This window comes from Chanos chanos, chromosome 3, assembly GCF_902362185.1.
Source record: "Chanos chanos chromosome 3, fChaCha1.1, whole genome shotgun sequence".
In the NCBI taxonomy this organism is placed as follows: Eukaryota; Metazoa; Chordata; class Actinopteri; order Gonorynchiformes; family Chanidae; genus Chanos; species Chanos chanos.
In genome coordinates this window covers 23,028,046-23,053,433 of record NC_044497.1, presented here as the reverse complement: position 1 = coordinate 23,053,433, position 25,388 = coordinate 23,028,046, and the positions used below count along the sequence as shown (strand labels likewise).

At 41.8% G+C, this 25,388-nt stretch overlaps 1 protein-coding gene across 1 annotated transcript; it reads left to right on the top strand.

Annotated features, from left to right (window-relative positions):
* On the top strand, window positions 1-25,161 carry rapgef3 (Rap guanine nucleotide exchange factor (GEF) 3). Its single transcript, XM_030768771.1, has 27 exons — window positions 1-84; window positions 5,446-5,490; window positions 11,217-11,323; window positions 12,583-12,704; window positions 12,816-12,996; window positions 13,217-13,301; window positions 13,404-13,464; window positions 14,158-14,234; window positions 14,443-14,589; window positions 14,890-15,002; window positions 15,411-15,499; window positions 16,038-16,116; window positions 16,572-16,722; window positions 17,218-17,300; window positions 18,822-18,852; window positions 19,435-19,513; window positions 19,651-19,785; window positions 20,018-20,115; window positions 20,608-20,733; window positions 21,357-21,538; window positions 22,926-23,016; window positions 23,154-23,204; window positions 23,533-23,620; window positions 23,722-23,786; window positions 23,984-24,038; window positions 24,377-24,448; window positions 24,621-25,161. Exons 1-27 carry the CDS (start codon window positions 1-3, stop codon window positions 24,737-24,739), a joined length of 2,616 nt encoding a protein of 871 aa, XP_030624631.1. The 3' UTR covers window positions 24,740-25,161.
* Window positions 25,162-25,388: the final 227 nt, after the last annotated feature.

Here is a 25,388-nt window from a genome sequence, read left to right as displayed (position 1 = left end):
ATGCATCTATTCCGAAGTTACAATTACCGCCTTTATCCCGACCGGTGTTCTGTGGAAACACCGACTATTCGTGGAATCAGCTGGGTAAGTTTTTATAATTATGAGTGATGATTCGAGATTTTTGTTTGTTTGCTTGTTTTTTCGTTTTTTGAAAAGTTAAAGCAAGTTCTGGTGTTCTGGAAATATTTGTGCTTTGTGTTTATTGTCTTGAACGGTAAAATGATAGGTAAATGGTTGAAATTGTGGTTAAGTATCGTGTGGAATGTTTATTTGCGTGGGAGGGGGATATATGATGACACGGGTCTAGAGGATCTGACCACGTTAATGAAAAAAGTGGAAGCAGACATAACATTACCCTATGCACATAACTGCAGAATGGGACATAAAACAAGAGCAGGGCCAGTGAGGTGCTCTCTGTTCTCCTAAGAGGGGTGTGGGCACAGAGAAAGACGAGGCCAAAGTTTTTATGAAGGAAGAGTTAATAATAGCCTATTGTTTATTGTTCACCTGAAGGATTGATCCTTCTGTTCGTGGAAAAGGATGTGCAGAGGGGAGTTTTTGTCCTCTACACAGAAATGCCAGGATATTGGAGGTTCGCATCTCAGAGAGCCAATTTTTTCCTGACATAACTCTCACATCAATCACAGTCCACAAGACAGGTTTTTAATGTGCTGCATGTGTGAGCTTGACTGTATCTCTTGTCTTGTTGTGATATCAGTACACTTTGATACATTTTTGTGTCCGGAACCAATGAAGTCAACACAATGACCACATGTGAACAATAAAAGTAACATACCAGAGCCAAACCTGAAACACTATTCTAAAATTTCTGGGTTAGTTATCTAACAGTTTTAATAATATGTAGCAATTAGCACACTGTCCATTGAAATTCTTCAAGTAATATGTTTTTAATTAGAAAATGCCCCAAATTAGTGCAACACAACAATTTCTCTCAACATTATTATGGCTTTTGCGGTGATCCAGGTCTGGTATTGGTCAAAGTGTCAAGTATAAACCTGTGGTGATGTTAATCTTGTACTTACCAATCATTTGGAAAATTTCAAAGGATTTTGCATAAGTCCACATCCAATTAATGGTGTTTCACACTGAGCTGTGATTGCAGTTATGGATTTGCCTGTGGGAACCAGGCATTAAGACTGTCATTGGCAGTCACTGTGTAGTGTTCACTGGGACGTTAAAACACAGTCCCACAGTGTCCCTCACTCTGCATTCCTGCCCAGGGGCTGGTGACTTTTGGAGACATAGCAGGACAAATACCTCAGATGCACAAATACCTCAGAGGCCCCTTTGAGGTAATACACTGGTGAAGGAGAGAGATAGTCTACTCCTGTCAGAGTCTGGGCCTCTAACAAACTACGTTTTACATGATTCTGTTTTTCCTTCAAAACTACACTAACATCATGTCATTGCCAATCCCAGAGAAAAAGGTTTGCTAAGTTGACCAAGGATGAGAAGTAAACATACAACTCATGCACATTAGATCTGGAACTGAAAGGGCATGTTATTTAGGGTGCACTGGTTTCCAGCCATTGTCCACATATTTAACAGCCTGGGTGATAAAATGTGGCTCTTTCTTGTTTGCTCTTCCTAAGGAAAGAGGCAACAGTTATTGGCTGTTGCCAATACAGAGCAAACATCTCTGGGCTGTCTGTGGATCTCAGAAAGTTCTCTCAGACCTTACAATGTGTGTATGTTTTTTTTGTTGTTGTTGTTTTTTTTGATGATGATTGCACTGTTTATTATGTATGGGGGATTTTTCTGGCTGATAATAAAGCATACTAGGCTTTATTGCTTTTGGGGTGTGGATCACTGGTGCTCGCTCATGTGACCGAGTGGCCGATACAATGGCGTTTACTCAGTCAACAGAAAGAGAGGGTGCGGAAAGTTACATTACGTACACAACCACAGAGGGAAAACAAGTCACGACAGCCCAAAAGGACAATGAGGAGAAGTTCACCTAATCCCATGAGGACTAGGGCTTCTCCCCTTCTCTCCCCCTTAACCCAATGCTTCATTCTCCTCTTCTCCCCCTCTCTCCCCCTTAACCCAATGCTTCATTCTCCTCTTCTCCCCCTCTCTCCCCCTTAACCCAATGCTTCATTCTCCTCCTCTCCCCTTCTCTCCCCCCTCATCCAATGCTTCATTCTCCTCCTCTCCCCTTCTCTCCCCCTTAACCCAATGCTTCATTCTCCTCTTCTCCCCTTCTCTCCCCCTTAACCCAATGCTTCATTCTCCTCCTCTCCCCTTCTCTCCCCCTCACCCAATGCTTCATTCTCCTACTCTCCCCTTCTCTCCCCCTTAACCCAATGCTTCATTCTCCTCTTCTCCCCTTCTCTCCCCCTTAACCCAATGCTTCATTCTCCTCTTCTCCCCTTCTCTTCCCCTCACCCAATGCTTCATTCTCCTCCTCTCCCCTTCTCTCCCCCTCACCCAATGCTTCATTCTCCTCTTCTCCCCTTCTCTCCCCCTTAACCCAATGCTTCATTCTCCTCTTCTCCCCTTCTCTCCCCCTTAACCCAATGCTTCATTCTCCTCTTCTCCCCCTCTCTCCCCCTTAACCCAATGCTTCATTCTCCTCTTCTCCCCCTCTCTCCCCCTTAACCCAATGCTTCATTCTCCTGTATACCTCTGTACAAGAATTATCAGTGGTACATTCAGTTGTTCCTCACAGTTAAATAAACATCCACAAGATTAGTGTGAGGCCTAGCTTTTGTCCTCACCAACTGAGCTTCAGTACTAGCGTGAGCCCTCAGTTAGACCACAAGCCTTCTCACTGTTCCCTTTTCCTCCCAGAATGTCCCTTAGCCACCTACCCTCTCCTGAGAGCCCTCAGAAGAAAAGCTGAGATCCAGGTCCATAAACAGTCCTGCTGTGCTTTGAGAAGATGGTAGTTGATAACACAGAGCAGCTGGAATGAGAACAAATGCAGTCTGACTAACAATGGGTCATAAAAGATGAGTTATAAAGAAATTAAATGACCAAAAGGGGAAGTGTATGTTCTGGTTACAGGATGATGAGCTCTGAGATCAGGGGTAATTTGTGTTTCTGTTTCTCAGCTGACCCAGGTAACTGATGAGTTTTTCTTCGCCTTAGCCTTAGCCTCAGCCTGTGCTAGCTCAGCACCACAGGAGAAAAAGAAAGACAGTGCCCATCTCTTTTGATGACTGGCCATAATCCTCTGACTTGACATAAAGGTGTGCAGGTTTAAACCAGACTGAGACTCAGAAAAAGGGCCCAGGCTGAGGACAGGACCCGCATGTTCATCCTCAAATGAGAAAATGCTGTAAAACATCACACAACATCATAATGTCTTACAGCAATGGTCAGACAGGTTTAAATGGGTTTGATGAACAAAAATGACAGAGACTTTTCAAGCTCTCACACAAGTCAGTGAATAAACAGGTCTAAACAACCAGACAGGAGCTCCGCAGGGGTCCCACAGAGGGGTCCCACGGGCACTTTGACAGATAGTATGGCTCATATCAAAACATTTCTCTAAGGCCATGTCACAGATAATTTCACATCCTTTTATGAGTGTTCATATTGAATATCCCAAGTAAAGGTCTGTGAACAGAACAGAGTTTGTTTTGGAACACATCCTTTGTGTTTCCAAGATGTGTAATTACATCACAGCACCATTTGAGCTCTTAGTAACGACCACCAAAACAAAACTTCACTAGACTAACTTGTCATTCCCTAACAGAGGAAATGATATAATCACCATCTTCATGTAAAATTCCTTTGAAGGGGAAGTGTTTTTTGTTTTAAAAGCTTTCAGTTAGTCAGTTGTAAGGATCCTTGCTGAAAACAGTCTTGAGGACACAGAGGTGAGCTCGTGCTGTGTGTATATCCAGTTAGACACGCCGCCAGCGTCACCTCCTCAGCGTCAGTCATTACCACGTCAAGCTTCAGCACACGTTTAGAGTAGTTTGTTTGAATTTGCAGAGTGTTGTCTTACACATTTGGAATACTCAAGTTTCAAGTTTCAAGTTTGAAGTTTTATTGTCATTTACTAGATAACAATGTGGACATCACTATCAGTAATGAAATTCTTGGGCTCGGCGCCAGCTCAGTTTGCACAATGTAAGTAAGAGTAGATAATAATAAAGAATAGATAAGGTAATATAAAGACATATATGTTAAAAAAAGGAAATATATAGATATGCAATAAATAGAGGAAAGAAATGTAGAAATATAAAAAAATATAAGAATATAAGTCATATTAGTAGTGTGTGACTCTGTGTAAAATACTTGTCCTACAGTGACCTGGAAATGTGAAACAAAACACAAATTAAAAAACAAATTGAGAAAACTGGTATAAGAACTGATGAAAAAAACAATTCATTGAAAAGCGATAATATGATGGTCTTAAACCAAAAGGAAGTATGAAAACAAAAAGGGAAAGCACTGTGCATTTTTGTTTTCATGTTTTTTATGTGTTTTGCAGCTGCAAGCTGATATGTGCTTCTGACAGCCTTCATGTGGTGTTGGTTCACTTCAGTCGGCTGTCTCCACTGGCACCTCACACAACGGATCCTTCACATTACTCTAATGTAAACGCTGGCTCTTAAAGTGAACTGTGAGAGATTCAGACAGCCTAATCAAATGTTTGATAAAACATGATGTAGAAGTAGCCCATATAATCAACATTACATGTTCTCCCTATATGTGTGTTTTTGCCCGTTGTCTGATGTTTTAAAGGCTGCAAACTTTGACAACCTGCCAGACAAGTTCCTCAGGAATGAAATTCATTATCTCAACTTTTCCCTCTCCCTCTTTTGTCTTTCTGTTAATTGAGGTAGGGTCAGGCAAAGAGCGCGAGCTGAAAATTCCTCTGGGATTCCCGTATGGATCATAAAGCTGGGCTGTGTGTTATGGATTTTAATGAATGTCTAATGAGTGTGAGGTGGGCGGTGGGGAGCGGGGAGCGGCCATGCCTTTGATTCCCTTCATTATGTTATTGTGTGCGGGTGAAAAGTGAGTGGTGCTCAGGCAGTCCTTAACTAAACAAAACCACGATAACACCATCCACAGTCAGACGGGCACCTTGACCAAGTCCCAGTGAGAAATGTGCCGTAACAGTGGGCAGACCCAGAAGGGCCAGAGTGGAGGTTTGATTAGTAGAAGAGATATAGCATATTTACATGGCTTTTAAAGTATCTCAGCCTTTACTGCCTTTACTGTGTGTGTCGGAGAGAGCATGAGAGGTTGTGTCGAGCAGCTTAGAAAACACACACTGTGGTCTAGAGAGCCACAGTTACAGCACTGTGCTGTTGGATATGGGCTCATGCTTTTCTCTGAGTGGTAGTGCAGTCAGTACAGTACGCCTGTTTGATTCAGTAGGCTTACGAGTGTCTCTCAGTTGATTGTGCAGATAAGTGTGTGACTGTACTCTGACCAGGCTCTGTCTTCTCTCTCGCACAGACTCCGCTGCCAGAGGCTCTGAATCCAGAAGACACTATGAAGCAGGTATGAGTGCTATGCGTTAAGACCTCATCAAGTGACTGTGTCTTTTGACTCTTCTCTCATTTGACATGAGAATGTGCCTGATGTTGTACTCAGAGGATTATAGATTATACAGATTACAATGGAATTATATAATTTAATAATGCCTTAATGGGAACTGGCAGGATTATCTTTAAACAGTAAACAGGGATCATTGATAATATTGCCATAAATTAACACTATTTTATATATTTTTTTATGGTTAACTAATTCACCAATGTGCATTACATATATTTGTTATATTCTGGATGAATAACAAACTGAGATATTAAGAGCCATAAACCAAGATTACTTTTAACCAACAAGCCACAATGATCAAAATCATCTCATACCCAGATGACAATGTGTACTCTTCATATCTGTCTTTTGTCTGTTTTCATTAAAGTACACAGCTTGTCTCTGTTTGATATAATTACACATGTAATGCCATCTGAATCTTATATAGCACATGAAAATGTTTTCCATCTCATTTTTCCTCTAAACTCTGTGAATCTCAAACATAAATTTAAAAAAATAGGAAGAGTAAACAGCCAGTATGACTATTTATTGTAACTCTCCTGCCCTGTGGCGAGGCATAACTATTATGTCATCTCTCCTGTCATATGACTGCGTACGATACCCCTTAAGGAAATCATGTGAGACATGGAGAGAGGGAGAAGCTGTGCTTTCTGTGACCTTGGATGTCAGCTGTAAACCATCATATGTGATGTGTTTTCCCTCTCACTGGTTTTGGCTTTGCAGTTCAACGATTACTGTAAACCTTTAGAATCATTCCTGCATTCACTTTTCAGGCTTTGCCTCACAGCCTTACCTCTTTTTATTGGACTCTCTGTCTGCCAGTATCTTACAGTGTTTGTTTGCTCTGAAAATGCTCAACTCTTTCTCTGTGTCTCCAAAGAAAAAAAAATACTTTCAGTAATGGTCTGGCAAATACAGAGGACTTAAAGAGTCTAAAGTTCCGCTTTTGACAAGCAGCTACGTCCCCTTCTCCAGCCTCCACTGCCCCCGCCCCCAACCCCACCCAAAACGTTCTTGGCCTGAATCTTATCTCCGCTCTTTCAACAGTCACCTTAAAACAGGCCAGAGAGAACCGTGGATATGGCTAATGCTGAAACAACATGTTTTGGAGTGTCATTTCATTTACACACCATCATCCTTCACTGATGGGCATTGATGTGACATTACCTCACATAGAATCTCCTCAGAGCTGTGCACTCATAGATATCTATACACACACACACATACACACACACACAAACACACACACACATACACACACACACACACACACACACACACACACCCACACACACACACACACACACACACACTTGCTATGCATACACACGCACACACACACACACACACACACTTGCTATGCATATACACGATAACCCCCCACATTTTCCTCTAGCAACATTTTGCAAGTTTGTTTGTTAAAATTACTGAAAAGGTTTTTTTCCCTTTGGGGTCTGGAAACTGCCTTGTGGACATTGATTTACTAAAAACAGTGAAAGCAGGAAATTAGAAAGCAACTAATGCTGCCAAGGAGTGAAATTAGCTTTTCCTGGAGCTCTCAAAGCACCCATTTCCTCAGGTGTTTAATGGGAGTGCTACTGTCCTATGGAGTGCATCTTTTAGTGGAGAGAGTGAGATTTTTTTCATTCATTTGAAAACATTGCTGAGCTTACAGGAAAGTCGCTTTTCTCTGATTCCTCAGTCTTCCTGGCTAGACATTGTTAGGAACCACTGCACTTTGGCCAGCTTCACAGCTACATGAAAACAACACAATGTATAACTAGTTCTGTGACACCATGGTCCTTATTTTTTGCCTATGCTGCAAAAATTATGCTGACATTTAACAGTCCTCTTAAAGAAATATGACTTCTAAAGTGTCCTTTGTAATTTTATCTTAATTCATGTCCTGCCCTGACCCCTCTGAGCAAAGGGGATAAAGGACATGAAGGGTAATATAAGTATATGAGTGAAGTGTAACATGGATATTTGAGTGGTGATGTGGGGCTGCTGTAAAAATCGTCCATGTTTACAAACACAGTGGTGTGCTGCACTCTCACAGTGAAACATTAAAGGTCATGACCTCTCTATTTGGCATGCATGTCTCAGCCAATCCGCCCCCTCACTGTTTCATTGTCTCACTGTTTCCTCCTACTCGGCTGTGTAGGAATGGAGTATTTCACTCGGCCCACCAGTGTCACACCTCCCATCTAGAGCTGGGTAGCTGTCCCATCTACACACAGTTACTGTGTACAGGGTGTTAGGGTGTTTGTGTGTGTGGGGGTGGGTGGGGGGTTGGGGTTTCCTCCACTCTTCACAGTGCAGAGGTGTTTTGAAAGTCACTACAGAACAGACTGATGGACTGTCTAACTGTAACTTTTAAAACACATTCCTGTCCTCAAACTTCGGTCATGATTTAACATCTTATTCTATAAACCTTGTTTAGGACAACAGAGACAGATTCTTGAGTGGTGCTGTGGGTCAAAGAGACCAGTCACATCAGATTATGTTTCACATTATTTCCACTTTAATGAGGTGTTCAGACCAGCTCAGTCAATATTTAATTCTCAAAGAGAAGGAGTGATGAAATACCGTCACACTTCGCTTACAGTGGAAGCATCATGTCTGCCATTGAAAAACAGACGGATTATTTTCAGTGTCATCTATCAGTGTCACACTACCACAAACAGTGTGTGAGTAGGTTTTCATAGCATGCAGTCGACACCTTCATTGGACAGTTAACATTCCCTCCCTGGGTTAGCTCTGTTAATCTACCTGTACAGGGAACACTTTGCTCTATAACCTGGTCCCACCTGAACAAACTGCCTCACTTTCCCTTGATGAATTCCGGACTGTTTGCCTGGACCGTGTCATAGAATAACAGACATAGATGTCCCAGATACAGTTGGTAGTATGAATGCATTGCTAACAGACAGGGTCTCAGCAGCTATTTGGGAGCTCTTTGATCCCCAGAGGTTCTGAATGGAGCTGTTAGGTGCATCCGTGTTTCTTCAGGTTTCAATTAGAGGTGTAGTTGTGTGGTCAGAGCGTTTGACAGAGACAAGGACATTAACACTAGAATGAGAGATGGTCAGTTCAGACTCGCAGACTTGTGTGTGTGTGTCTGAGAGATGAGGCACATGCTGTTTGGGCCCAGGGCTTGAGTGTGACGTCACTGAGTTCGACACGATGACAAGGCCAGGTCACGGCCCCGTATGATCACGTCATGTAAATGTCTCGGGACGTGCCTCTTAGTCTGACCAGTCTGAGAGAAATGGCATTGCTCTCCCACGAGAGAGATGAGTGCACGGGCACAGAAATAGCCCTCTCACAGATTCCCCAAGGAGCGATGAAAAGGCTTGAGACTGGAGCCTTTATATGCCTTATGCCTAAGGTCTAGGTCTTGGCACAGAGTGGGGAGGGGCGGGGGGGGTTGGCGGGTTGGCTTGACATTGGTGGCTTGGCATCATTTTTGCCAAGTTACAAGGTTTAGAATATAATCTCCCAATGAGTTTCCGGAACACTATAACTGTGCTTTCAGTGTTTCATTAATATTTGCATCAATCTGTATAATATATGTCATCTGAATAAAATCTCTGGTTGGATGACACAGAGGACCTGTTCCCATATGCTACACTTTGGTTTTTATCTGAGAGACAGTGGCCTTTCCACTCTGTTAACTTTATTCCATAACATCAGGCTGAGTCAGGCACATCTCTGTAGCCCAGCATGGCTGTCGTCCCTACACTGTAGCTGGGAACTGTTGGTGCCGTAGTGTCGGGACTGTCTGTGGGTAGTGTGTGTTAAGGTTGTGTGTGCTGAGGGAGTGTTGGGACTGTCTGTCAGTTGTGTTTGTTAAGGCTGTGTGTGTTAAGGTTGTGTGTGCTGAGGTAGTGTCGGAGCTGTCTGTGGGTTGTGTTTGTTAAGGTTGTGTATGCTAAGGTAGTGTTGGGACTGTCTGTGGGCTGTGTTTGTTAAGGTTGTGTGTGTTGAGGTTGTGTGTGTTGAGGTAGTGTTGGGACTGTCTGTCAGTTGTGTTTATTAAGGTTGTGTGTGCTGAGGTAGTGCTGAAACTGTCTGTGGGCTGTGTTTGTTAAGGTTGTGTGTGTTGAGGTAGTGTTGGGACTGTCTCTGTGTTGTGTGTGCTGAGGTCAGGAAATCTCTCCTTAGTCAGAGCACAATTGTGTCACAGTGAATGACCCCAGTGTTTGCTTGGCCTCTGAGGAGTGAGGGAGGGGAGATCGTTCCTCATGCAGCACCCCTGGTCTCAGCTGAATGAGAGCCAGAATAAAAATGAAAGACAGAAACAGGAGGCACTCTTTTCTGTTACTTAATTCTGTCTCAAGACCACCTCCTTGGACAAACACAGTCCTGGAGGACAGCCAGGAGCAGACAGGCATCTGCGTGGTCAGCTCCCACAGTCACCAGACAGGGAGAGAACACAGGAACAGCTGAGACAGATGGGAACAACTGAGACAGGAAGAGAACACAGGAACAGCTGAGACACGCGGGAACAGCTGAGACACCCGGGAACGGCTGAGACACAGGGGAACAGCTGAGACACAGGGGAACAGCTGAGACACCCAGGAACAGCTGACACACAGGGGAACAGCTGAGACACAAGGAAACAGCTGAGACACATGGGAACAGCTGAGACTTGAGATAGTTTATGTTACAAATGTGTTTCCTAAAGACAGAGTTTTAAAATTTAATAGTTCTTATCAAGTATCAAGTATGACTGAAATTAACTGGTTTGCATTTGCTTTCATGTCAATTATTAAACCACGTGTGTGCGTGTGTGTGCATGTGTGTGTGTAACATAACAGTCTCTGTATTTGTACTGTGTACTGCAGCAGTGGCAAACACAGAGAGAGAGGAGAGCAGCAGACCACGGAGGTAACACACTCTAGTAAAAACACAAACCTCCCATCCCATCTGTGAGGTTAGCTCCTCACACAGAACTTTCCAGTCTGTCTGTGTGCGGGAGCCAGGCCAGGCAGGCACAGAAGGACAGAGGAAAACAGAGGATGAGGGAGAGACGGAATGATATGATGTAAGGCGCAGAGGAAAGAGAGTGTTAGAGCTCAGGATGGAGGAGGTGTGGCTTTGTAAAATGACACCTTCGTCAGTCTGTGCGGAGGAAGAGGAGGTGGAGGCAAGAGTGATTGTGACACATGTTCAGTTACAGATCACCCACACACTGCTCACAGGGATGACTGTGCCACAAACAAAGCCTATTGTAATGGCTATTCTAATGTCACTAACACAGTGTGATTTTTGGGGTGTTTTGTGTATAGATAGAGTGTTTCACTGAGCTACTGTCTGACAGATGATTGACATACTGGAAGCTGTGTTTTAGGGTTTTGCTACACGAGTGCTTCAATTAATTTTTTGTGTTGATGCATCTCATTGTTCACTGCCGACCTTTGGGCTTAATCATCGCCATCTGTTTCAAAATGTCTTTCATTTATCATTCAGCAATAAAGAAAATCACTTCCTGTAATTCAGGCTGGTTCAGTGGATTTTGTGAAAGAACACTGTTTAAAACATACATCTTTAATGCCAAACTCATGTTGGGTAAGAGGGGATTTTATGACTGAATGGATATAGGTTTACAGTTAAACATTTCATGCTTAGTTTCATTTCTCTCCCTTGTCCCTGTCTTTACCTCTCAGTTTCTGTCTGATCGGATCCTGAAGTCAGCCAGGGTCGTGTACAGTATGCTGATGGAACGGAATCCCGACCTGATCCGAGATCGGAAGCAGTACCTTAAAACCTACAGGTGTGTTTTTCTCTCCGTTCTGCCTTTTTTAACACAGTATCACATATGTGTCCTTTATTCTAATGAAGCTAAATGATAGAGAACAAAGGTGTGTTCAGGACTGGTGTGTTCAGGACTGGTGTTCAGGACCGCAGTCACCTCATTTGTTTTTAGTTTTTTGTTTTGTTTTGTTTTGCTTTGTTTTTGACTTTGTTTTAGTGTTTGAACTTGTGCTGACATCCAGCAACAAATATGGGAAATGAACCACTAAGAACAGCTCTACTAAAATAGGAAAGAACTCATTGACTAAACCCATATGAAAAAATATTATAGTATACTATAGTATGTACTACAGTAAACAGTAGTTTACTATAGCTTACTGTAGTATACTGTGGTATTTACGGTAGTAAGTTACTATATGCTGTGGTATACTACAGTAGGTAACTATACATTGTGGTATACTATAGTAGATACTACAGTAATTTACTATACATTGTGATATACTGTAGTAGAGTCTATAGTAAGTTACTGTACATTGTGGTATACTGTAATAGAGACTACATTATGTTACTATACATTGTGATATACTGTAGTAGATACTATAGTAAGTTAATATACATTGTGTACCGTATACTGTGGTATAGGCCAACTGTAGTAGATACTATAGCAAGTTGCTGTACACTGGAGTAAGTATACTGTGTTTACTACGTAGCATACTATAGTATGATGTAATAGTTGCTAAAACATACACTAGTGCACTAGAGTGTTTGTTGTGTGCTTTGGTAAATCATAGTAGCCTAATGTGACAGCCCATATGAAAAAATACTGTAGTATACTACAGTAAATAAACTGTAGTATACCCTCCATTTTACTATAGTAAATACTGTAATGTTTTTGAACCGTGCTATACTTATTTTACTGTGGTATACTATAGTATACCACAGTAAAATAACTACAGTAGTATACTATGGTATACTGTAGTATAATAAAGCATACTACAGTAAAATAACTATAGTACAGTTCAAAATGGAGGGCATACCTACAGAATATTTACTGTAGTATACTATAGTATACTACAGTAAAATAACTATAGTATGGTTCAAAAACACTGCAGTATTTACTATAGTAAAATGGAGGGTATACTACAGTCTATTTACTGTAGTATACTATAGTATTTAATCATATGGGAATGAGCTGTTTGAAGTAAAGACAGAAAGATGTCCAATTTCATTGTGATATAAAGTAACAGCTGACCGGCCTGCATGTCTTCTTCCCCACAGGCAGTGCTGCAGTGGGAAGGAGCTTGTTGATTGGCTGATGAAGCAAAATGATTCCTTCCAGTCTCGTATTCAGGTGGTGGGAATGTGGCAGGTGTTGGTGGATGAGGGAATCCTGGTTCATGGTAAATTATTTTCTTGGAGCATATGGAAACAACCAAACATCTAAACCTGACAACAGTGACAGTTATGTTGATTGGTCAAATGAGAATCTTTTTTTGTCCTGCACTGTGTAGTGAAGCAAGAACTGAACTTCAATGACAAGGAGACACACTTCTACCGTTTCATGGATACAGAATTTGATCTGAGTCATACAACTAATGAGGAAGAGTCCAAGGAAGAGGAGCTCCAGGAGAGCCTGTCTTTTCTACTCCAGATGGGTCCAGATGCTCTTCTGACCATGATACTGCGTAAATGGTGAGCAGAGACAATGTGGTTCTGCTGTCCGATCTTTAAGATACATAGCATACCTACATCCAAAGAGATTCAAACATCTCCACATGACGCTGACATAGCATTTACATCAGTGTTACTCGTCTTGTGTAATCTGCACTGTTTAAGAGTTATAGAAACACACAGACGTATGAGCAGAGAGGTTGTGATAAATGTCATATGAAAGAGTGTGTGTTTGTCACAGTCCAAGCCAGAGAACCCCAGAGGACCTGGAGGTTATTTATGAGGAGCTACTCCATGTCAAGGCAGTCGCTCACCTGTCCACTTCGGTAAGTGTGCACGTTCTGCTAGACTCCCCGTTTGCTCAACAAGCAGTGCCCGTGTCTCATTTTCCACTTGTTTCGTCACATCGCTCTCTCTTTCTCCCATAGGTGCGGAAGGAGTTGGCAGCAGTGCTGGTGTTTGAGTCGCATGCAAAGGCAGGAACAGTCTGTGAGTGGGAAAGCTCGGGTGGCATGAGAAGTCTGCCTGGCGTACTTTAGAATGTGTGTAGCGTACTTTAGCACAGAGCTACAGGGATCATGCAGGCTGTCATCCAGTGTGTGCGTATGTAGCTGAGACAGCTGAGCTCCAGCCAATCACACGGCCTCTCCAATGACAGACTGATCATCGCAGGAATGACAAGCATTTTGATTATGTTCATCTGTCACTCACAAACTGTCAGTGGGTGATTTAATCTCAGCATTTCTGTTTGTGGCATTTTAGCCTAATTTGGATTCTGTCCTACACAGTGGTATAAAAGAGAATAGTGACAGAGTTGATGACGTTTATGAGGCAGTAACTGTTTGTCATTGCATTAAACACTGAATGCAGAAAGCTGTAAAAGGTCATCTATCAATTTAAACCCAGTCTCCACCTTCAGAAAGTTCCCATTCTCACCTCAGGGTTTTCAGTGACAGTGAATGGACCATGTAAACACATCATAATGTTCATGTCTCAGTCTGTGTTAATGTGACTCAGAGCCCCAGCTGCCTACTCTCCTATAGAAATAAGAAGGCAAGAGAGGGGAATGTGACAGCCACAGTGCTCCATGAGAATTCCTCCATGACCATAGACTTATTTCAGGGAAAAGTCATGAAACATGTTTTTTTTAACTTGGACCCGTTTCATGACCGTTTGTTTCAGTGTTCAGTCAGGGGGACAAAGGCACATCCTGGTATATTATCTGGAAGGGATCTGTGAATGTCATCACACACGGCAAGGTAAAGTCATTAAGGTTGAACTCTGTGGTCTTTGATCACAATGATCACTACATCATGGGACATTCCCAAAACACTTAACACAAAGTCATTATATGTGTGTGTGTCTACCTATGTGTGTATGTCTGTGTGTGTATCTGTGTGTGGTGTCTATCTGTGTGTGGTGTGTATCTATCTGTGCGTGTGTGTGTGTGTGTGTGTGTGTTTGTAGGGCGTGGTGACAACACTGCATGAGGGCGATGACTTTGGGCAGCTGGCTTTGGTAAACGATGCTCCTCGTGCAGCCACCATCATCCTCAGAGAGGACAACTGTCACTTCCTGAGAGTGGACAAGCAGGACTTCATACGCATCCTTAAGGTGGCTAGCCCCACTGCACAGTCCCATTTCTGGGCACAGTTGGTTAAAATACCTGTCCGTTCCACTGCAAAGACACTGTAGATCATTTGGGGTCATTATTTGCAAACAAAATTTTGCAGCGTCCACACCCGACCTAAGTGTTACTACATATGTTCAATCAATGACCTGTTTTCATTACTTAAAATTGTTGCTAATTTAAATTTGTTTTTTGTGTTGGATGTCTATGGGCGTATATATGCACATTCAGCATGTATGTGATATTTACATCATATTTATGAATGAGTTTGCGATGCTCTACAGGATGTAGAGGCGAACACTGTTCGGCTGGAGGAACACGGGAAGGTTGTACTGGTCCTTGAAAAGAGCTCTGGACAGGAGTCAAGCAATCAAACAGGATCAGGAAGTAGCAGCAAGTAAGACTAGCCCAACTCATTCATATTTCCATCCATAGTAAAGAACTCTGTTTTATCTACTGCAAAACAGTTGCTGTAATAAGCTAAGAGCAGAGTCAGAGACCGGCAGTCTTTTTGTACCTCAGTAACTAACTGACGAGCTGTTCAATGTGAGTCATATGAAACAAACAAAGGAACGGACTTCAGCTGCACTTGTGTTAGTGTGAGAATAAGGCTTGGCTAGGAAATGAATTAATCACTGGCATTATCACAAAGCAAACACATTAAAACCAAGCTGAGGTGGCAATTAAAATGGCGAACATTCCGTAATTATTATGAATGACAGTTATTCACAGCCTACATTTTCTCTCTCTCTCCTCTGCCTACTCAGCCTCTCACACACACGTCGTCCTTGTTTCTTTTGCTCAGGTACACAGTAATGTCAGGAACCCCAGAGAAAATTCTGGAGCATCTACTGGAGACAATCAAGCTGGACAGCAATGGCAGTGACACTATAGGTGCAATAATGTGATTTCTTTATTAACCATACAGGCCAGAGGCAAACACGTGTCTTAACTTTCACTGCATTATATATACTTACTGTATAGTCTGTGGATAGGCACTCATGTGATCATCAATTAACTGAACCTTTTTATAAATACCAATACCTCCATATATTCAAACGGCAATGTACAACCACAGACCAGTGTTAATGTCTGGTTAAAGGACATCTCCAAAATCAGGCGAGGCAATATTCACAAAGACCTTAACTATGAGATAAATTTAATATTTGAGTTCCCACAACCGCAGAATCTTCAGAGATATTTTTTTGTTGGTGCTTCTCACACAAAATGTTCCACTAACAGGCAAGAAAATGAGTAGGTCTGATAAAGAAAGCCAAGCATTCCTTCTTGGTTGTTTTTATTGTAGAATGCTCAAAGCCTGCAGTCAGAGGACTCAAATTGTTCCAGTGTTTTCTGGTGAGCGGCAACAGAAAACAGGCAGTTAGTGCTAATAGTGTTTGTTAATGAGACGTGTTTTTCTGTGATCCTGCAGATCCCTGTGTTAGCGACTTCCTCCTCACTCATAAAGTCTTCATGCCCTGCAGTCAGCTCTGCCCCGCTCTCCTACACCAATATCCTTTCCCTGCCATCATCCCTCTTATTGCTCTGGGATTCTCTCAAGCATCACGCTGTAACTTTTCACAGTATTGCGAATTTTGACTTGTATCAGAAGAACGTTTTAGCCAACAATGTAAGACTTACCATATAGCCGCAAGATAGGAAGAATTTCTTAAGTGAACTTTGCTGTATTGCTGTATTATGGAGGGAGAAAGAGAGCAATTCAAGCTGGAAATGAAACTCATACAACAGGATTCCTGTGCTGCCCTCATCACAGAAATGTGTTTTTTTGAGTACCATTGCCAGGAAACAACCAAACACAAACTGATACATCCGAGAGGACAATCGACAAGTCAGCAAAAAAGTACAGAACAAAAGACAACTCAGATTAAATCACATAGATCAGTGCCTTTTGGGGAAGACATGAGCAGGCTGGGTCAGTGATGTATTTCCTTAGCACTGTCCGTACCTACCATGCTGAGCCTTCTGAGGGGTCAGAGCTGGAGAAGGCGGCCTATGCGCTAAACACCAAACAGAAGGTCATCAAACTGGTGGGTCAGTGGGTCACCCTCTATGGACCACTGCTGAAGGATGACCCTATAGCTTCAGCCTTTCTGGAGGTGAGTGAGTAATTCAAACAACACTGAGGGGCCAGTCTATGTGTAATGCTATAGGCTTGTAATGAAAAGTAGTACACCAACAGTGCAAAGAGTATGTGGGTACAGTGTTAGATCCTGAGCGGACATGCTCGCTGGTGGTTTTTCACGTTATCATATCATCATCTTTTCACTGAGGCCTGAGAGCTATGCAGGCTTTCTCCCAGGGAGTCACAGTCCTGCAGGGTTTTGGTCTGGCCCCGTTCGAACACACAATGACCCCTTCACTCAGGGACTCATCATTACTCCGCTTAACTGAACATGCTACTTTTTAGTCAGGTTGGAGCGCAGAACCTGGCTCAGTCAGAGGGGATTCTCTGCTCCTGATCAAGTTGAGGATTCTCATTCTAGCAATCGGTGCAGCACAAAAGCTCTCAAACAAAACAGTAAAAAATTGTGTGATTTAAGGAGCCATATTGATGTCAGCTGAGCATCTGCGGTATGTTTTGCTGTTGGCAGAAGCTCAGAGAAGAAGCCATGGCTGACTCCCGACTCTGTAACATACTCAAAGAGCAACTGAGGGACAGGAGGAGGACAAGAGTGTAAGGAACACACTCACACACTTACATACACAAGCACACACACACACACATTCACACTAGAGCATTGGGCAGTATCATGGTATTACAGTATACTGGGGTATTTAGAAGTCCCGAAGGTATGATTTTCAATACCGTCAAAAATACAGACACTCCTCTCTCTATTAAACTGATATAGAGATGCTGTATTGAGGTAGGGTGACCAAACGCCCCACTTTGTGTTTTTTATACTGTGCAACATTTTGACCCTCTGTCCCACATCCGGCATATTGAGATAATGTCCTGCATTTTCCTTGGTCATCTCATTTATAATTGTCAGAAGTAGGAACACGTGGATGCGTTCTTTTACCCACCTGGCACATGAGCTGCTTATGCCGTTGCAGCATAGTTTCTACTCTATTTAATAGCGCTTCGTCAAAAGCAGCAACCTGGTTTATACAAATGCAACATAGCAAAGCTTTTCTAAAAGCCTGGCTTTCATCCAATGGCTGAGAAGAGAGCAGTGAAGGCGGTAATCAAGAGGCTGTGAAGGCCGTCAGCCAAACTGTGCAGATGTGGAGCTGGTGAACTCCTCTGCTACAAAACAAAAACCAAACTGACACAAACTTTGCAGATATGAAGGTAAAAGCTTCCGGGCGACATCATGGCCAAAAAGAAAGGAAAATGCTCTTTTAGTAAAGAATGGGCCACGACATATTCCTGCGGCCCATTCTTTACTAAAAGAGCATTCCTACTTTTTCCAGTTAAGGAATGGTAAAATTATATGAGCCTACTCATCTCGACATTTTATGCTTCTGAGCGATATCACATACGATTGCTCTAACATTGCAAACCACTTGAGTTCACTGACACTGTCTAATATGCAATAAGCCTACTTACAATAAACACGTACACTTTGTCCTCTAGTCGATTCCACAGCACACCAGTTAGACATCAACATTCCCTCCCTCATACACAACTATGTAGAATAAAAGAAAACGAAAGCAACCTGTACAACATGAAAAAATAAATGCATAGATCAAATCGATATTCATCATACAGTCATAAAATTACTAGGGCTTTTAGATAACCACTGGCCGATTAACCAGCGGCTGATTCTCTTTGTTTTGTGTTTTGTTTTTGTTTCTTCTGTTTTTGTTTTTTTACACATTTACCATCATATACCGTGTACCCCGGTGAAATGTCAGGAAGGTATGAATGTATAATAAAATAGATACCGCCCAAGTCTAACTCACACATCACAAACCACATACATTTACTTTCACAGAAATGGTCAAAAGCAGTGTGTAAAGGAAATATTCCTATGCACTCTGTAATGTGGCTATAGGACAGATAAAAGAGATCATTTAAATCCATGCAGACTAATCACATTTAGTGTTGCTGTGTGTGAAGGAGGACTTATAATGATAACAGGAATTATCAAACATCACTGTCTTTTTCTGCTTATTTAACCAGTTCCAAAGTGACTGCTAAAAAATGTATTCACATAACTCATATAACCTTAACTTTTGTCCTTTTCTCTAGGGTGGAGAATGGATGCCCAACACTGACAAAGGTGAAATTACTTTGACCCACATACCTGTTCATGATCCCTCTCTGGGACCAGTGCTGTGTTAACGCTGGGAACAATAGGACACACTATGATAAACTAACCAAACTGGGACCAGTGCTGTGTTAACACTGGGAACAATAGGACACACTATGATAAACTAACCAAACTGTGGAAAAGTACACAGAGCAGAGCTGAGAGATTTCTTAGATAAACACAGAGAAGAGAAACTAAGGCTGAATAACCATTTGAGAAAAACATGTATGTCTGAATGTGATATCTGAATGTGTGTCAGAATTATGTAAAGATCAGCTAAAGTGCAAAACACAGTGAGTAAAAAAAACTCAAAGGCTCTTCATCTAAGATATGTCCTCATTATCTGCCTGATACTCACTGCCAGATCTACATGTACAACACTTTTAACACTGTAAACAAACACTGTAAATTCACACCATAAATCAACACTGTAATTCAACACTGTTACTTAACACCATAAATTTTGCCATTGTTTTTACTGTTTGCTAAGTGTTTAAAATAGAATACATGTTGCCTGTTGCTTTATCCATGGTGGGTTTTCCTGTCTTTCAGCTCAACCAGACGTTTGACTGGTTTGCAAATTTTGAGGAGCCAGTTGGGAGATGTAAACCAATCAAAGCTCAAGACAAAGGTCAGGTGACTTCTTTAAAAAAAAAAAATAGTTTGGAGTGTAGCAGAGTTTGCATTTACAGTTCTGTGAGATGTTGTTATAACATGGACAGTTCTTACTGTCTGACTGAGCTCTGGCTTTGAAACATCTTTTTCCAGTGTTGTATGAGATCTTCCGTCCAGACCACAGTGCAGAAACAGTTATGCTTCCTGTTAACGCGTCCGTCCAAGAAATCATGACTGCACTGAACCCTGGGGAAGACCAAGTCCTGCTCAAAATGAACTCCACAGGAGGTAAAGTAGGCGCAAAACGACAGGCCAGTCTCAGACCAAACTGGACATTTTCCATCCACGTCAGCTGTGTTGAGCCCTGGCTTAAATCGCATGCTTATTCTGGTCACTGTTTTCTCCATGTGGTAACACATGATGGTGTTAATCAATTTTATGCCTTAAATGAGCTGGGCCTTTTTTAGGTCTGTTTGATGGGCTGTAGAGGGCTTAAGTGGTTTTGCTCTGTGTCCCTCAGACAGGGTCCAGCTGAAGCTGGACGCTACAGCAGTCTTCACCTCCCTGGGTTTGAATGAGAGGCTCTTCCTCTGTACGGCCAGCCAGGCAGAACAGCTGGTAAGTCTTCTCTTTCTCCCCTCTCAGGAACAACTCAAATTCTAAGAGTCTGTCTCACAAATGCAGCAGCCAGAGGCTCATCACTGATACTGGTCAGCCTCAGGGTCACAACCCAGTTAATGTTATTCATCCCTGTAACTAGGCCTAGTGTTATTATTTATATCACTCAGAAACCATCTCTCATCCAGTATACTGCAGGTCACCTAGATTACACAAAACTGTGAAATCAACTTACTCTAATAAACTGTAACTTGAGTAATAAGCACCATGAACATGAGATGAATTGTAATATACTGCATCAATGGACGTTTTCATTCACTCAGAAAACTTATGTCTAGAGTGTGGTTTAATAGTGCTTTAGATGGAGTGATTGTTTAGAAAGTTCGTGTCTAGAGTGGTTTAACAATGCTTTGTATGGAGCGATGGCAATGTGGTAAGTGCGCCTAATGAGTTAAGGGAACAGGAGTGACGTGACGTCTGTGGCCCTGACAGATGCCACTGAAGGAGCAGCTTGGGCCGGAGCAGAACACCATGGACTCTCTGGAACAGATGTGTTCCAAGGACGTCGCCAGCCAACTCACAAACTATGACTGGGAGCTCTTCACAGCCATGCACGAGGTAAAGGAGCTGTTATTAAGACATTTCATATGTTGGGATTGCTTTAATTAAAACTCCAGTTCACTGAGAAGAGTGTCACCAAATTATTCTTAAAATGAGCCCCGACCCCATGGTTTAGAAACAGACATTGAATGCCGTATTCATTTCCAAAGCATATATCATTGTTATGAGTATTAAGCTGGAATGTCGTGTCTCATGCAAGGTATAAATCCTGTCACAGGGTAGAGAGATAGGAACAGGACTCTTATCTTTACAGCTGGTCTAGACCAGTGTATGTACTAAGACAGTGGGTCTGGACCAGTGCAGGTACTAAGACAGCAGGTCTGGACCAGTGTATGTACTAAGACAGTGGGTCTGGACCAGTGTACGTACTAAGACATCAGGTCTGGACCAGTATATGTACTAAGACAGTGGGTTGGAATCAGTGACTCAGAATCAGAGTATTCAGTGAAATGATCGGTGAACACGTCACAGCCATCGTTTGGACATGCATGGATTTCCCTTGCAGCGCTGTCTTCTCACATTGGTATGATGGCATCACTTAAAACCCTTTCATAAAGGCAAACAGAAAAATCACACACGTGCATATGAATCATTCTGTTTCTCTTTGTGCCATCTAACAGGTGGAGTTGGTCCACTATGTTTTCGGTAGACACAAGTTCCCGGGCAGCACCACGGCAAATCTGGAGCGTTTTGTGTGTCAGTTTAACAAGGTTCAGCACTGGGTGGTGACGGAGCTCTGTCTATGTGAGGACCTGGTCAAGCGTGCCATGCTACTCAAGAAGTTTATCAAGATAGCCATTGTGTGAGTGTCAGTGAACTCAAGTGAACTCAACTTTTAATCCACCCACTTATCAATGCCAGAGGTGTTTAAATGTAATCTACTGTACTACCTGTGTTCAAACTTTTTTTTAAAGTTAAAGACACATTTAACATGTGTTTAAAAAACACCAGCTAAAACACTTATCATGTTATATTTAAACTAATATCCTACACTAGTGTGAAAAATGCTTCACATGTTGAGCCCTGTTTATGTTTATGTTATGTTTATGTTTAGTTTTGGATTTTTTTAGTGCAGACATTTGGATATTTTAGCTCCACAGCTTCTATTTATTGACAATAATTATAAGACACTTTTATTTATTGACAGTAATTATCAGACACTATTATTTGTTGATAATAATTATCGGACACTTTTATTTATTGACAATAATTATCAGACACTTTTATTTATTGACAATAATTATCAGACACTTTTGTGCGCACTGCTGGACATGTGCTGTAAGCAATCTTTAAGCATTAAAACAGCTTCCCATGCCACATGTGTGTGTCCTCGTTCACTGCAGCACAGTGGAGTAAATACCGACACAGTGAGAAGCACTGAGGCAGACAGGACAGCAGAAGGAAATTTCATCCTTAGCAAATACAGTACAGCTTTGGGCAAGACAGGAAGTAATCATTTTGAAAAAGTACATGTAGCATTACTTAGCAATACTTACACAATACTACAATATTTTTCTTCATTTTTCAAATAATACTATTCCAATTAAATTTTCGCATTAGCCTCAAAACTGCTAATAATCAGCTAACTGGGAGAGACATTTCACCAGACCATGTTTATTGCCGTGGGTGTAGGTATATGCGCAGATAAGTGGAATCTCTGTACAGTAACAATATAGAGCTTCTAGCTTTAACTTCATTAGATAAACATACAAGCTCCCCCAAAGTGCTGTAGATTTTCATATTTAACCATCACCAGACACATCTGAGGGTACGCAAGCACAAGATGACTATTACCTCTGAATGACGACACAATGACTCGGGTCACTCTCAGATCCATGCTGTAAATCACAGAGCAAACATCCACACAAACATTCATGGTATTATCCACCTATGTAAAATCATCTAGGTAAAGGTTGATTTACTTATGTTTCACCACAGAGATACAAAGGGTCTGTAGCTTTGTTGCCACATTACTGATTATTTAAAAAAAGTCTTAAAATTGCTGATCCATTTTACTAATCTACACTAAATCCATTGTATCACATCACCACACCTCCAGTAGTCTGTGTCTGAATAAAGCAGTTCTTCGCTCTCTCACCATCCAAGACCAGTTTGGAAGTAGCGCTTATGTTCTAATGAGTTAACTTCATTAGCTGACATCATCTTACTGCCAGTTTAATCTCTTACAGCTTGAAGGAACAGAAGAACTTCAACTCATTTTTTGCAGTGATGTTTGGACTCAGTAACAGTGCAGTGCAAAGGCTGTACAAGACATGGGAGGTAAGAACAATGAAATGTTATGATCTATGGATCAAACATTGTTTTAATTCATTCACACTATGCTGTTCCCATATTGCTTTCATTTTTGAAGAGTAAAAAATGTTTAATTCTGATCAAAGTTTTGTTTCCTTTAAAAGAGAGTGCCAAACAAGACCAAAAGGCTCTACAGCTCCTTTGAGAGATGTATGGTAAGCCCAACACAAATGCCAACCTTCCAGTGTTTTACTCTACTGTAAATGAGTTCCTGAAACTCTGTAGGAAGAACAAGTGAAATGTTAAGTGGAGATGCTCAGCCGTTTGGAAGAAAACATTGCAGTTTTCCAAGGGTTGAAGAGATTATGATGATTATGAGAGACATGCACATTCATCATTTGATCATTTAAAGACTGCCTGAACTGTTTTACATCATCTCAGCCAACACCTGAGATGGCAGGTGATAACGGCAGGTGACTCTGTCAGTATGTAGTCTGAAACAGGAGCAGAGCGCCAGAGTTTTTACTGTCCCTGTGTTTTTAGGACCCATCACGTAATCACAGAGCTTATAGGTTAGCAGTGGCCAAACTCAGTCCACCCTATATCCCCTTCATGCCACTCTTACTGAAAGGTAAGCTAATCGACACACTCTTCCTTTAGTTCACTCTTTTTACATGTGAGTGTTGTTGCACAAACTGCCCACTCCCCACATGACTTCTGTTCCCTTCACAGACATGACGTTTATTCATGAAGGAAATAAGAACTACACAGACAGCTTGGTCAATTTTGAGAAAATGGTGAGTTCAGAGATTAATTCAGCAGACTCACAGATAAATAGTGGAAACCAAAGCCATAAATTTGATCCTGTCAGATGTAGAAATCGTTAAGCTTCTGTGTGAGCTTGTGCCTAAATGCACTGTGTCAGTAATTTCATATGAAAAATTGGAATCAACAACTTGTCTCACTTGTTTTTTTCTTTTCCCGTAACATGTAGCACATGATTGCTAAGACACTGAAAACAGTGCGAGAGTGCAGAAGCCAACCTTATGGTAATGCCATATCTCCACACCATATAACCATAACAACCATATACGACCATTACAACAAAACCAATCTCCCTAAATCATACATGCCATAGCATGAAGATCTGTTTTGTATTCATAAGTCCTAGTAAGTATGAGATATAAACTTATGTTAAATAGTGCTGTCCACCTTAAATCTCATGAGGCATGAAGTCCAGTCATATCACTGGATAAGGGTAGAGACATATCCCACATTCAGATGCCTGTATCGCGCTCTTACGTGAGGCAAGTACAGTCTTAATGTCTGCCAGTCTACCAGTCTCTGGGATCAGTGATATTAACTGTGCCGTTGTCTGTCTCTGCAGTGCCTTCATCCCCACAGAAAGGCCTTACAGAAAGAATGTTCCTGGAGGCTCCTGCCATACGAATATCTACATGTAAGCAAGTTTTCCTCTGCTCAAACACTGGCTTGCTCAAATAAAACAAGAGGGACAATTGTGGAGTCTCCACTTACTGTAGAACATATTATGTGAGTCATTAGATGGGATTTTTCTTTGATGAAAAATGCTTGTTCTTGACCTTATGTGTCCTCCTGTCTCTCTTCACTAGATTCAGATCACTCCTTAACGCTCCGTAGTACCACCAACGTTCAACACTATGTTCAGAACCTCAAAGTGATCGACAATCAGAAGAGACTGACACAGCTCTCCAGGGCCATGGAGCGCTAAGGTCTAGTAGGGTGGGTCTAGAGGGGCGGGTCCTTATCCCAGGCCAGCTTCACACTGGAGTAGCACTGATAGACCTTGCCCATGCCCGTCATGGTCACACAAGGTCAAGGCATATGTATGTGTGTGAGTGGCGAGAGAGGGGATGACTCAGTGCCATAAGCATGTTGTCTGATGCAGCCCGGAGAACTGCTGGCAGTGCCTAAAGCCTGCTATTGCCCTAAAGGACCTGTCGTACACACAGGAATGATCCCGTCACACTGCTGAGAGAACCACACACTGGGGCTCTATGAATGCACACCACAGACTATGTGACAGGCATACTCATTCTGTATATTTGAAATGAGCTCTTATGTATGAAGATACCACTGGTGTGTTTTGTTAGCACTGGAAGTTAAGCTGAGGTTTCCTTGTAATCTTTTAAAATCAACAGATTGTACAGGATTTCTTATGTCACTGGTAGGTCATTGAAAACTATAAAAAACAGCACAATCCTTTTTTGTTTTATATTTTAATATAAAATACATATTCAATGTAATATATGCTGGTTTATTTTTTCGTAATAAATATTTGAAACATAAATGTATAAATGATTATTTGCTGACAGTCCTGGAAGAAATTACAGTTTAAAATTTGTCGATGATTACTAAGG